The 11,904-nt window shown below is 39.4% G+C and overlaps 1 protein-coding gene across 1 annotated transcript; it reads right to left on the reverse strand.

The window, feature by feature from the left end:
- Window positions 1–783: 783 nt before the first annotated feature.
- On the reverse strand, window positions 784–11,818 carry si:ch73-40i7.2 (FYN-binding protein 1). The gene is made up of 16 exons (XM_047587816.1): window positions 11,664–11,818; window positions 7,408–7,996; window positions 6,903–7,044; window positions 6,500–6,558; window positions 6,319–6,356; window positions 5,947–5,978; window positions 5,333–5,465; window positions 5,056–5,218; window positions 4,082–4,232; window positions 3,859–3,875; window positions 3,683–3,728; window positions 3,411–3,453; window positions 2,982–3,144; window positions 1,955–1,988; window positions 1,627–1,664; window positions 784–1,513 (listed from the first exon to the last, which is right to left on the reverse strand). The coding sequence occupies exons 1-16, from the start codon at window positions 11,664–11,666 to the stop codon at window positions 1,485–1,487; spliced, it is 1,680 nt and encodes a 559-aa protein (XP_047443772.1). The 5' UTR covers window positions 11,667–11,818; the 3' UTR covers window positions 784–1,484.
- Window positions 11,819–11,904: the final 86 nt, after the last annotated feature.

Raw genomic sequence — 11,904 nt, forward strand, 5'->3', positions numbered from 1 at the left:
GTAATCTTCTCTGCAGATCTGATTGTTCTCTGCTATCTCCCCGTGTCATGTCTGGTGGCAGATCCAAACCAGACCGTGATGGATGTGGTCAGGACAGGGTGGATTTTTGGAAGGAAGTACAACGTCTCCTTCTTCTGTACAGAGTCGTTGTGAAAGCTCCACTTCATGTCCTAAGAGATTGTCGACCCTATACCTAAGTGAATCAAAGTAATGTCAATTCCTACGATGCATGTGCATGTGCTGCTACTGTATAGAATGTTTTTAGCTCTGTGGTCCTCACTCCTATTTCTTGTCCTGAAGTTGTGTGTTTCTGATCTGTGGAGCTACATATTGTGCATCTGTAGTCCTGGCCTCGGTGGTATGTCTTCATGACTTACAGTTTTCCATTCCTACCCAGATTCATAATTATCCAACCTGCTAATAACACATCTCACTGTCATATATAATACAGGCTAACTCACCTGTAATAGAACAGATGGTTTTATTCCCCCATGCGCTTGTTTATAACAGTAAATTTATGAGCACTCTGTTTACCTACTATACCTTTGTACTATTAATAAATGCCAGCTCTATTCATTTTCTTTTTCCCATTATCAATCTCTCATGTAATATGAGTCACTGAATAACAACATAATAACACAATAACACTAAATAAATAAGTTGAACTGTTTTTTCTAAAACATATAATTCAAAAGACGCAATTTAAAATCCAAATCAAACATCAGTCAGTACGGGAAGTAATGAGTCTGAAACATCTGTTCGTTTGATCAAACGACACAAACATGAGAAAAAAGAAAAATGTATTTATTTTTTTAAATTATCTCAGGAGCTGAGAAGTACACAAAGCAACAGAAATAGTGTGTTCATTTTCTATACAAGCAGTTTGACAAACAATGCAAAAATGACAAGTTTGTGATTCTCAGCATCAAACCTTATCTGCTCATCTGTATGTGTGTGTGTGTGTGTGTGTGTGTGTGTGTGTGTGTGTGTGTGTGTGTGTGTGTGTGTGTGTGTGTGCGTGTGTGCGTGCACATACATTTGTTTACAAAAAGAAAATCACTACATTTCTGTTTAAGACTTCAGTTTCAGGGTAAGTATTCAGGAAACAAATACAATCTCCTCTGACACTTGGTTTTGCCTGTGCATCGGCATTTAGTTTGAGATTTTACACAGCCTTAGTTAGTTTGTTGGTTAGTTAGTTTGTTTGTAAGTTTGTTTGTTTGTTTGTTTGTTTGTTGGGGTGCAAGACACAAATGAAGTTTTTTCACATCTGAAAAGGGCAAAACAAAAAAAATCTACATAACCTCTGGTGAGTTATCTACAGATCGTTCTACATCTGAACTTCATTTTCAGTTTATTGCGTCCAGTTTGAGTCCTAGTTTATATAGCTTACGTTTAAAGGTAGTTTGATTATTATTATTATTATTATTTGCAGTTTGCCAGGGTGTGTGTGTGTGTGTATTTAGTTTGAAATGATTCGGTAATCAGTGTGGAGAGTCATTGTCGTAAACATCTGAAACAAAATGGGAGAGATGTCATTAGATAAAAAAATGGATTCAAATGTAAAACAAACACAATGGAAACATTTTTCTTGGCCTTTATCACAGAATGAGAACTGAAACTCACCACTCGGATAGTCGACATCGTCGTAGATATCTCCCTCCCTGCAAAAAAACAAAACAAAACAAAATGATTCATGTTAAACCAAGTGCAGAAAGTTATTTTCAAGCATTTATATATTAAAATCTAGAAATCAAGTGTGTGATATATGCATATATGATCTTAAATCTTATTATATTTTGTTCGCGTACATCTCAAAAAATACACTTTTAAATCAGTGTGTGTAGAAAAGAGTGATTCATTATTTATTTATTTATTTATGGAGTAAAGAGACCGAACTGAGGTGGTGTTAATGGTGGCAGAGTCGCAAATGATCTGAAGACGAGCTACTTACATTTGAAGAAGAATAGATTTGCTCACAAAACCATCTGTGAGAGAAGGAAAAAAGGAGAGATTATTACTTTATCATTCAACACCATTTATAGCACTTTAACCTATTCTCTAAGCTCTGTGATTGTTATTTTGCGCGTTTACCAGTCAAAAGTTTTGACACACCTTCTCATTGAATTGAATGAGAGTGTGTATCATCTGGTAAATACTAGTTACACTGCAAATTGCCCATTGTGAAAAGTATTAAATATGTTACGGGAAATTTCGCAGAAGAAAATTTGATGTATGCATTCAAACTATCTATATATTTCTACATATTACACAAATACAAATGCGATCTGGAGGCGAGGCTGAAGGATTCACAGAGATCTGTTTAGACATGTTTGTGGCACCGTGTCATTATTGCCGTTTGTTTTTGTTTTTTTGAGTAAAAGACCAAAAATACATTTTTTTAAGGTCACACATAAATTCACAACAGCTCATCCTTGAACTGTCAAACAATTCTGCTCAATGTGAAGAAATTTCTTCCAGGCAGACATCACGATTTCAAGAATGAGGCAGATGCACGGACAGGCAACCGGAAAAACAAAACGCCTCCGGTCGCATCTATTGTTTTGTAAGCATAAAAACCAGAGATAAAGTCCATCTGGGATCTGACAGTAATGAAACACAAAGCTCTTAATGCACGGTCCGGGAAACAGAAATTTATTATTATTATTATTATATTGTACGAATTAAATGAGGAGTTCATTTTTCTTTCTGTACATCTGTATCAAGTGTTTGTATTGTAGTGTAAAAATGTTTTTGTTTGGTGACGCTCTGACAGAACATGTGGCTGCAGCTGGACATTAACTCTTGACTCGGTCATAAAAACCCCTCTCAGCATTAGGCAACTCTTACAACATTAACGAGCTCTTGTTTGTTTTTTTTTGTTTGTTTTTTTCGAAGCCACCCATCCTGACAAACAGCTCGTGTCTGTATAACATGCTGCAGCTTGTAATAATAACCAGTGAGGTAGCGTGTTCACGTACATTTTCCATGACTGTTGCGACACAGAGCTTTTTTGGTGCCGATGAACTGGATGACGTCCACGACCTCTCCCTGAGTCACATGCAGATCTTTTCCTCCTGGTTTCTTTATGATGCAGTTAGGATCCACCATCATGGTATGTTGCACCTTGAGCGGCCCGTCGTACTGGCAAACAAAAATCACAGTTGTCAGTCGATTTTTGAAATATTCGCATGTGCAAATGATGTATTGCTTCCTACTGAGGTTCCTCAGGGATCAGTCCTGGGTCCTGATCTTTTATCTTTACACATTGTACCATATGCACCGTATTGGACAAATAATCCAGAAATTACACTTTACAAATAAACAGCACAAACATCTGATTTCACTGTTATGCAGGCGACACTTTGCTTTATCTACCACTAAACCGTGAAAGTTTAAACGAAAGTTACCTTAAATTTTTTTCTTATCTCCTTCTCAACTTTGGGGTCGATGCTGGAAAGAAATAATATAACAGTTAATCACAGACAAGCGCACAAATAGATTTATTAACAACTAATTTCTGACATAAATTATTAAAACATAAAATAAAGGGAATTTTTTTTTTCACTTGAACATGATATAAGATAATATTTTATCGATCCCCATTGGGGAAATTTGTGGTCTTGTTACTCAGTAGACCAATACAATTAAAACATGCGTAGGGAATCAGATGCCGAGATACCTGATTTCAACTGGTGGAGGCGGGAATTCAACATCATCGTAATCATCTGGAAGGAAAACAAAAATTGCGGTCAAAGTGAAACTAAAACGATTTGTCCTTTTGTAATGGGAACAAATCATAAACACTATTAACCCTAATCTGTCAGTGATGTTTATGAGTGGTTTGACGTCACTTACCCTCATCTTCATTCATGCTGTGGATGAGAGGAAACACAGACAACATGTTAGCTGAAGCATACGTATTTGAAACTAAAGAGGCACTTCAAATGAACCGTAGGCGTTGCAGAGAAACAAAATACTGATACTCTGAACATCTTTGGGGAAAAAAACATTTGTCTCACAATAATAACGAAAGTAACGAAAATCAGTCCAGCAGGATGAACATCATCTACTCCTGTACCTGTCTCTGTTGTTGGACTCAATATTTATCAGCGTTGGGGGGTCTGGAGGTGGGGGAGGTAACACTGACGTTGTAAATTTCTTAGACTCAAGTGCTTTGCGCTTCACGGCCTCATAGTCGATATCCACGCAAGTGTTGCTGATGTATCCATCTGCGAGAAAATGCAGCGACAAACAGCCTCATAAGTTCAGAGACGACAGCACCCTGAGTGACTGTAGTAATCATATTGGGAGGAATGGAGGAAACAAGGAGACGTAGCAGAGCGACAAACATTTGCAGAGGAAGGAGGGTGGGGTGAATGCATGGGTTGGCTAAGCATTGGACTTTAGGTACATGTGGAATTTATTTGCTTCTAAAACTTTAGTGATCTTTCTCTAAATTTAACTGAACTTTTATGTTTGCATTCTCAACATAAGAACACGTTTATTAAACCAGACATCTGTGAGAGCCAACGTTAATGTCTGAAAGCTCCACCTACGGTGTCAAATATTTGTTTGCGCGTACAGTGCAATCAGTGGTTGAAAAACATTTTTGTTTTTAACCAGTCACAGGTATTTTGAAAGACAACAACCCTGAGCAGATGCTGCAAAGTCACAAAACCACATAACAAGTGGTATCAAACAAATATATAAAAATGTTCAAATGTCAAATTTCTTTGTGATGTAAATGTTACTCTTCTTTCCATTGTTGCCTCTCTTCTTTGCATGTACTTGCATTCTATCCTTTGTATTATGTGTTAGAGCTGTAGACAGAGACAAAAAAAGAAAGAGACAAAGCCACAAAGGATCTACAAGCCATGCAGGCAGAGTCTAAAATCGTCTGCATAGCATGACACTAAATGTTATGCACTGCAGTCCTTTGAAGATCATTAGCAGGCATTTGTGCCTTGTCTACAAAGCGGATATAGTTACATTATGTGAATTTGAAGGGAGGTGAAGCCAGGAAGGTTGATAAAAATTTAAACTCCAACTCACAGACTCCATTCAGGGAGCGGGCCAGCCACTTTCCTCCCGGGTTATTCTTCACACGGAGGATCTCCACACTTTCTCCTTGTCGAACACTGAGATCCAGTTTCGTTTCCCCATGCCAGTCATGTCGGACTTTGGCTGTGTGAAGAACCTCTATCTCGCCTTGCAACTACAGAAGCACAGACATTTATTTATTTATTTATTTATTAAAAATGAGTAAGACCACAGAAATAAAATGAAATTTATATGGACGGTTTCAAAGCAAATATTTCTGGTTCCTTACTTGAAAATTCTTCTTCAACTCATTCTGCTTTTTCTGAAGCGCCGCGCGTTCTTTCTTCTCCTGTTCCTGCTGCTTTTTTAGATCTTTCTTGTTTGCCTTCTCGGCAGTAAGGCGATTCCCCTCTATGGCATCCCTATGAAGAAACCACAATAAAAAAATATATTTTAAATCAGAATTCCCTAGTTTCGTCAATTTTAATTCCTTGAATGCATGGGTTTTCTGGGACATGAGAGCTTAAGTCATTACATGAGCACCTATTTGCATAATGTAAAAGCTAAACATTACCCCCACTGCACTTCAATTCTTTCCAGTTAGCCCACAATCTGACAGCCCCTCCCTCAATTTAGTCACAATATCCTGTTTATAGTGAGTGATAAACAGTGAGGGAGATATCCTTGCAGTTTGAAGCAGCATCAGTGCAACATGTTACAACTTTAATAGCTCTGACTTTTTGGTAATAACATTTTCAGGTGCGGCTTTTGCACTTAGCACAGGCAGAATAAGTGTCACGACCTAAGTTTGTGCAGCTGCAGCCACACTCTATTTTTGGACAATCAAAAACTCATTAAAGGCAGACACGTGTTTAATGGTGAAGGCAGAAGGCTCATACTTACTCGTCTATAAACTCATACACATCATCGTCGTCCTGCAAGAGAAAAGATTTTACTTGGACATTTAACAAGGAAAAAGGCATATTAGATTAAAGACGGATGCAACCCTTTTGTAATAATCCAACACTTTCATGTCTCATATTAGACTAACACTCATAGAACTATTAAGAGGAAATGTACACTGGAATTTAAACTTTATCTCATCCTGTACAACCACCTATCCTCATTTAAACTTTATTAATTTAATCTTTTATTTTATTTTCAGTTTTGAGGAAAACTTCAGCGAGTTCCCTCAAAAGGAGCCTCGTGGCACGGACTTCTTAAAACTGCACAATTTACAGTAAATTGAATGTTAGTTTCTTTCTCTGCACTTACCCCATCCATACACTGTGAGCTGTTTTCACTGCAGGACTCTGCAAAGGTACACAATACACAGTTGTGTCTCAAATTTGAAATCACCACGCCCTGTATTCTCACAGGATCCACGCAAAGCAAAATAATGGACAGATACTGTCGCTTCAGTTAATTATGTGAAGAACAGAACCATGTTATTTACCGGTGTGATCAAAGCTTGCGATATCATCGTAGGTTTCCTGGTCGTCATCATCAATATCCCTGCGGTCAAATAAATAAATACACGTGTAACCATTATTCAGCAAGGTTTTCGTTTCACTTTATCTGTGTTGACAATCCAAAACGCTCAAACTTCATCATCAATATCTGGATAGCATCAAGTTTCTTTCCAAAAATATTTGGACCTGGAAATTAGTCGTATCTATGCTTCCACGAGACAAATAAATACACAAAACCAACTAAACGACAAAAGGTAACAAAAACATTTTGTCGTACTTCTAACTTTATATGAGACTGTCTCATGTGCTTTATTCCCAGACAATTTCCTGAGGGGCGAAACAGATCATCATGTAAATCCATCATGTTGTCAAGTTGCAAACACTCACACGGAGGCGATTTGTCGCGGCAGTCTGCTGGGTTTGTTGTGTCGTTGCGGAGGTTGTGGAGGTTGCGGAGGTTGCGGAGGGTTAATCGTCGCTGGCGAAGACATCCTTCTGTTTGCTGGTTGGGGTACAGCTGCTGATACAACTGGAGAAAAACGACTGAATATGAACAAAGGGAACATGAAAAGAACTAATCTTAGATATATAATAGTTGGATCATTCTTTTTTTCCTTTATTTTCCCAAACTTTACTGCGATTAAATTGGACAACCCCAAATAAAATTAAGTACGCAAACGTCAAGCTGCACTAAACACATTTTGTCAGGCAAACTTTAAACAAAATTTTAAACAAAAAGAATGTTCATCAAAGACAAACTATTTAGGACAGAGAGATACAAGATACAAGCGATACAGGAGATTTTAAAAAAAAACTGTCTAAATCATGTAAACTTTTAATAGTAGAGTAGTAGGTTATTTAAAAACGTTGGCGAATAAGTCAGAGAGCTTACCGTGGTTTCTCCTCCTCAGAAAAGGCTCCAAATTGACATTGGGAGGACGTTTGGGTTTCAAAGGCAGGGGTCCCACAGCGGGCAGCGGCTTCCTCAGAGGCACCACATCCCCTGCGCTCTTTTGTCTGGACTGCAGTCGTAGGGGATTAGGGCTAGAGGGAGATGGAGCAGCAGTCTGAGCTGGAGCCAGAGTTGGACCTGGAACTGGTTTGATCCCAGGAGGCCTCTGGTGCCTCAGCATAATGTTCTGTAGCATCTCCCCCGTCTGCTTGACTTTGCTGGTGTCTGGTGGCGGCTGAAACGGTGGTCTAACTCCAGAGCTGGGTGGCGGTCGAGGGAAAGAAGGAGGTCTGGGGGGGGTGGGGGTCAAATGAGGCTCTGCCCTGGGGAACCTCACCAGTCCTGGGCCAGCCATAGGAGGAGGAACCGTGGGTGAGAGTCTGTGAGCCAGGTCGCTTTCTGTTAAGGGCAGGATTGCCCTCACAAACCCAGGTCGTGGAGATTTCGGTGAGCCGCTGTCCCTGCTGCTGGTGTCCGAGGTGCTCGGGTTGTTGAACCTGGCCCTCAGACCCTTTACATCAACGCTGTCCTGAGAACAACACAGGAGAACAAAGTCAACTGCAGCTGCTCTGTTTCTGAAGCAGGAAGTTAGCAGCAGCACAGCACACAGCAAGGCATGCACCCCACGCTCACAAACACACACACACCGCTCGTCAAACCCCTACGCTATCTTTATAAAGTGATGCACGGTGCAACAACACTGCTTCCTGATTGTTCTGATCTTCACAGCGCTGATAAGTCTTAGCAGCAAGGAACTGAAAGCACCTTTTAGCAATTAACAAGAATTTTTGTGGGACAAAAAGTAGGGATGAATCTTCTCTTTTCTCTCAAAACTAAACTTATATCAGAGTGATATCATCTTTAGAGAAGATGTGTGAGAGCACTCCCCTCTTCCTCGTTATTGCTGTTCTTTACGTAATGCAGGAAACTATGGGGAGGTATTACAGCTTTTGGTCATTTTACAAAAAGGGACAGAAAAGACGTAACACACCTCAGAAAACCACACGCACTCATCGTTAGAAGTTTTATAATCAGGTGTCCCACAAGGATCTATACTTGGATCACTTTTATTTTAGTTTTTATATTATTGATCTGTCTTCTGTTTGTCCCATAGCTGTACAGATCAAGCTGCATGCTGGCGATGAAGTGATTTATATTGTACAAACGAGAGAGCCACTCGAAATAACTAAGACAATAAATCAAACATGTATCTGAAAATGGCCATGTACCACACTGTGATACACTTATCAGCTACATAAATGTGACAGAGTTAAAGTGTCTGCATGTCTGGACTATGTAAACTACAAGGCAAGCTTCGCAACAGTGAACATTAACTATCTTCCCACATTTCACATTTTATCTGACACCCTGGGCACTGGCTTGTCATTGTGTACAAGATTAAAAACACATTCATTTTACATGATAATATCAGACAGTGGCCATCTCCTGGCACCAGTTGGCACGAGGCAAACCGCTTAGTCACTTTGTAGTGAGTTGTCTACACACACAGAGTAGTGGCAATGTACTTCCGGAAAAACACGTGCCAGCTAATTAAGATTCTCTGTCTTTGTTTTTTGTTTACTGTATTTAGCCAGTGTTTTCTCAGTTGTAACCACGTCCCTTAAAAAGATGTTCATATTTCAGCTCAACACTGTCGTGTGCCTCCACCCAGCAAATACAACTAAGTACTTTCACTCATTTCACACATTTGTTTAAGACGTGTAAATTAGACGTAAATATAGGTTTGATCTCTTTGATAGTCTTTTAAAATGACAAATACAGACGACCTGCTGACATGAAGAGTTACTTCCTCTAATGCAGACCCAGACCATAGCCTTGTAACGGCCAATGACTGTAGTCTCTGACAGAGCAACTTTTTTTTTTTTTTTTTTTAACCAGACAGAGGCTCTGTGACATGATATTCAACGCCTCCACTTCTTTGAAGTTGGTTTGGTGTTTCTTGGCCTTGATACACTTGTAACACAAAGACCCAAGCACTCGGAGGAGAATGGACCATTTCTTGTTGTGAAAGGGCTGTCAGTCATACAGCAAAGAGATCAGCAGCTGTTTTTTTGTTTGTTTGTTTTTTACAAACCAGACGGATCAACATTAACACATGCGCTGGCCACTTTAAATAACTGGGAAATTAAAATGAGTTCCAAGCTAACACTGCTCAGTTTAAAGATTCACGAAAAGACAGTTGATGAAATACGCATTTATGGTCAAGCAATACATGCAAAGCAGAGCTCATAAATCTCTCCCATAACTTGCTGCAGTACTTACATAAGTGTTTTGTTTTTTTTAACTGTACACGTGCTGAGTTTTTTCATATTTCATTTTTTCATATACGAGTCGGTTCTGGTCTGGTTTATCCAACTGGACTGTGTCACATCGCTGCGCTCTTAATGGCTGGTATGTTCAGTCTGTAACTTCTTACTGTCACTCTCTAACAATTTGTCCAAAAGCTGCAGCTTATATTACACACGTAGGATGAACCACAACAGGAAACCTTATTTTTATTATTGTCATTCACGCTTTCGCAACATAATACATAAGGGTGTAGATTTAAATCCTGTCTATCATGGAGAGAAAGAAGCCAAATGGATTAGTTCACTTTAGGAGCCAAAAAAATTTTTTTTTTTAAACTTTTTTTCAAGTGATTTGTAAATAAATGTTGTGCAACACGATGAGTAAAACAAACTCTTCCACGCTGTCGACAAAATTACAACATTAGGGAAGCACACCATCTATTGTTGGCACATTTTAAATCGTAATCAAACAAAAGAAGGGTAGCAGGAAGCACACGCAACCACACACCTCTGTACCTCGGCCTGCATCCTGCGCCGGTTACCATAGAAATGCCCTTTGCTGTCACGCCTCAGCCAATGAGCTGCAAGCGCTGCACAAGCTTTTTTTTTTTTTTTTTATATATGGGGTCACCGTGTCTCTCTCTCTCAGTACAAGGAAGAAAGGAAACTACTTTTTTTTCTTACCGCCACAGAACACGCAAGGTTCGCTTTCAGTCAACTCTGTGTGTGCGCGCGCGCGTGGGTGGGCACGCGTGTGTCTGTGCGTCGCCTCCTTTTTGACACATTAACTCAGAAGGTTTTGAAGCAGTTTTGCCACAGGCTGTCGCTGTGCTGCAGGTGTGCACGAGAGAAAACCTGAAACCGTCTTTGTTTTTGTTTTTTTGTTTTTTTTTTGACAGCTATTCCCAACAGATGCACAATATCAGTGTGTAACAACAGAAATGTGACTTGTTTGGCAGCGTTGATCCTTCAGTCTCGGGAATAACACAAATCCCACAAATGTGTAAATCCCCTTGAATTCCACTAACCCCGTACAGAAGGTGCTTCATTAATATGTGAAATATTAACTCAACACTTAACGAATTTTCAGGAAACAGACTTTTGATTTACTAGATGAATTAATTCAATTGTTTCTTTGCAAATCATCTTATAAAGGACAAGATGACGTTTTATGCAGCCCCCCCCCCCCCAAAAAAAAATACACAAAAAAATAAACATACACATCTATCTTAAGAGCTCAGTCGTTACTGATGCCCTCATATGATAAAAAAAGTCCAGACATGTATAGTTCAGTTTTTAACACCATACATGTATATTTAGATCAGCAGAAAGGAAGCCTCGCTGAGCTCATTGTGAATCATTAACTAGCTGCAGTTGTGTTGTAAAGCATTCTTTTATCAGTCCCCGCACAAACATTTCATTCTTTCACCAAATCCAACTTCCTCCTGTATTTTTTTCTGTTTTTTTTTTTTTTTAACCTCTCACTGTGGAAGTATTAAATAAATTAGAAGAGAGAACTAATACAGAACAACTGAACACACTGTCGTTTTAGTGGATTTATGGATTCGCCGTTTGAAACCGTCAGTTGTTGAGAACCAGGTGGTAAAGTTTTGAAGTTGAGTTCAGGGTGCAGTGCTCATCGTTATGTGAGAGCGTTAAACTGAAGTTAGAGAAACAGTCAAATACGTTGAGAGTGTTAAAAACAATAAGAAGCTATTAAAAGGCGTAGTTGGTCAGGAACAAATGACCGGACTCAAACAGCCGGCGCCTAGAAGAGAAGAGCTAAAGCTGCAATGTAAGCATATTTTTGCTCAAGTCCATTATGTGGAAACATTACAAAACTGCCACGGAGCCTCCTGGTTAACATTTAAAATAACAATGACTTACCATGTTTGCCTTTAGTGGTGAACTATTGCTAGACAAAAGGCTCCATATCAAGCAGTCACTCAGTATCCATGCTGCTGCTGCTGCTACTGCTGCTACATGACCTATGTCAGTAAACTTAGAGCAAATGAGGAAATGCTCTGCAATACATTGTGGGCAACAAGGTGGCCTGAGTGACACAACATGGGATTAACAGCAGAAATGCTAACGTGATGTCAACCAGGCGGTTTCATTTCTTGGTAAA

The sequence above is a fragment of the Mugil cephalus genome, chromosome 6, assembly GCF_022458985.1.
Source record: "Mugil cephalus isolate CIBA_MC_2020 chromosome 6, CIBA_Mcephalus_1.1, whole genome shotgun sequence".
Lineage (NCBI taxonomy): Eukaryota > Metazoa > Chordata > Actinopteri > Mugiliformes > Mugilidae > Mugil > Mugil cephalus.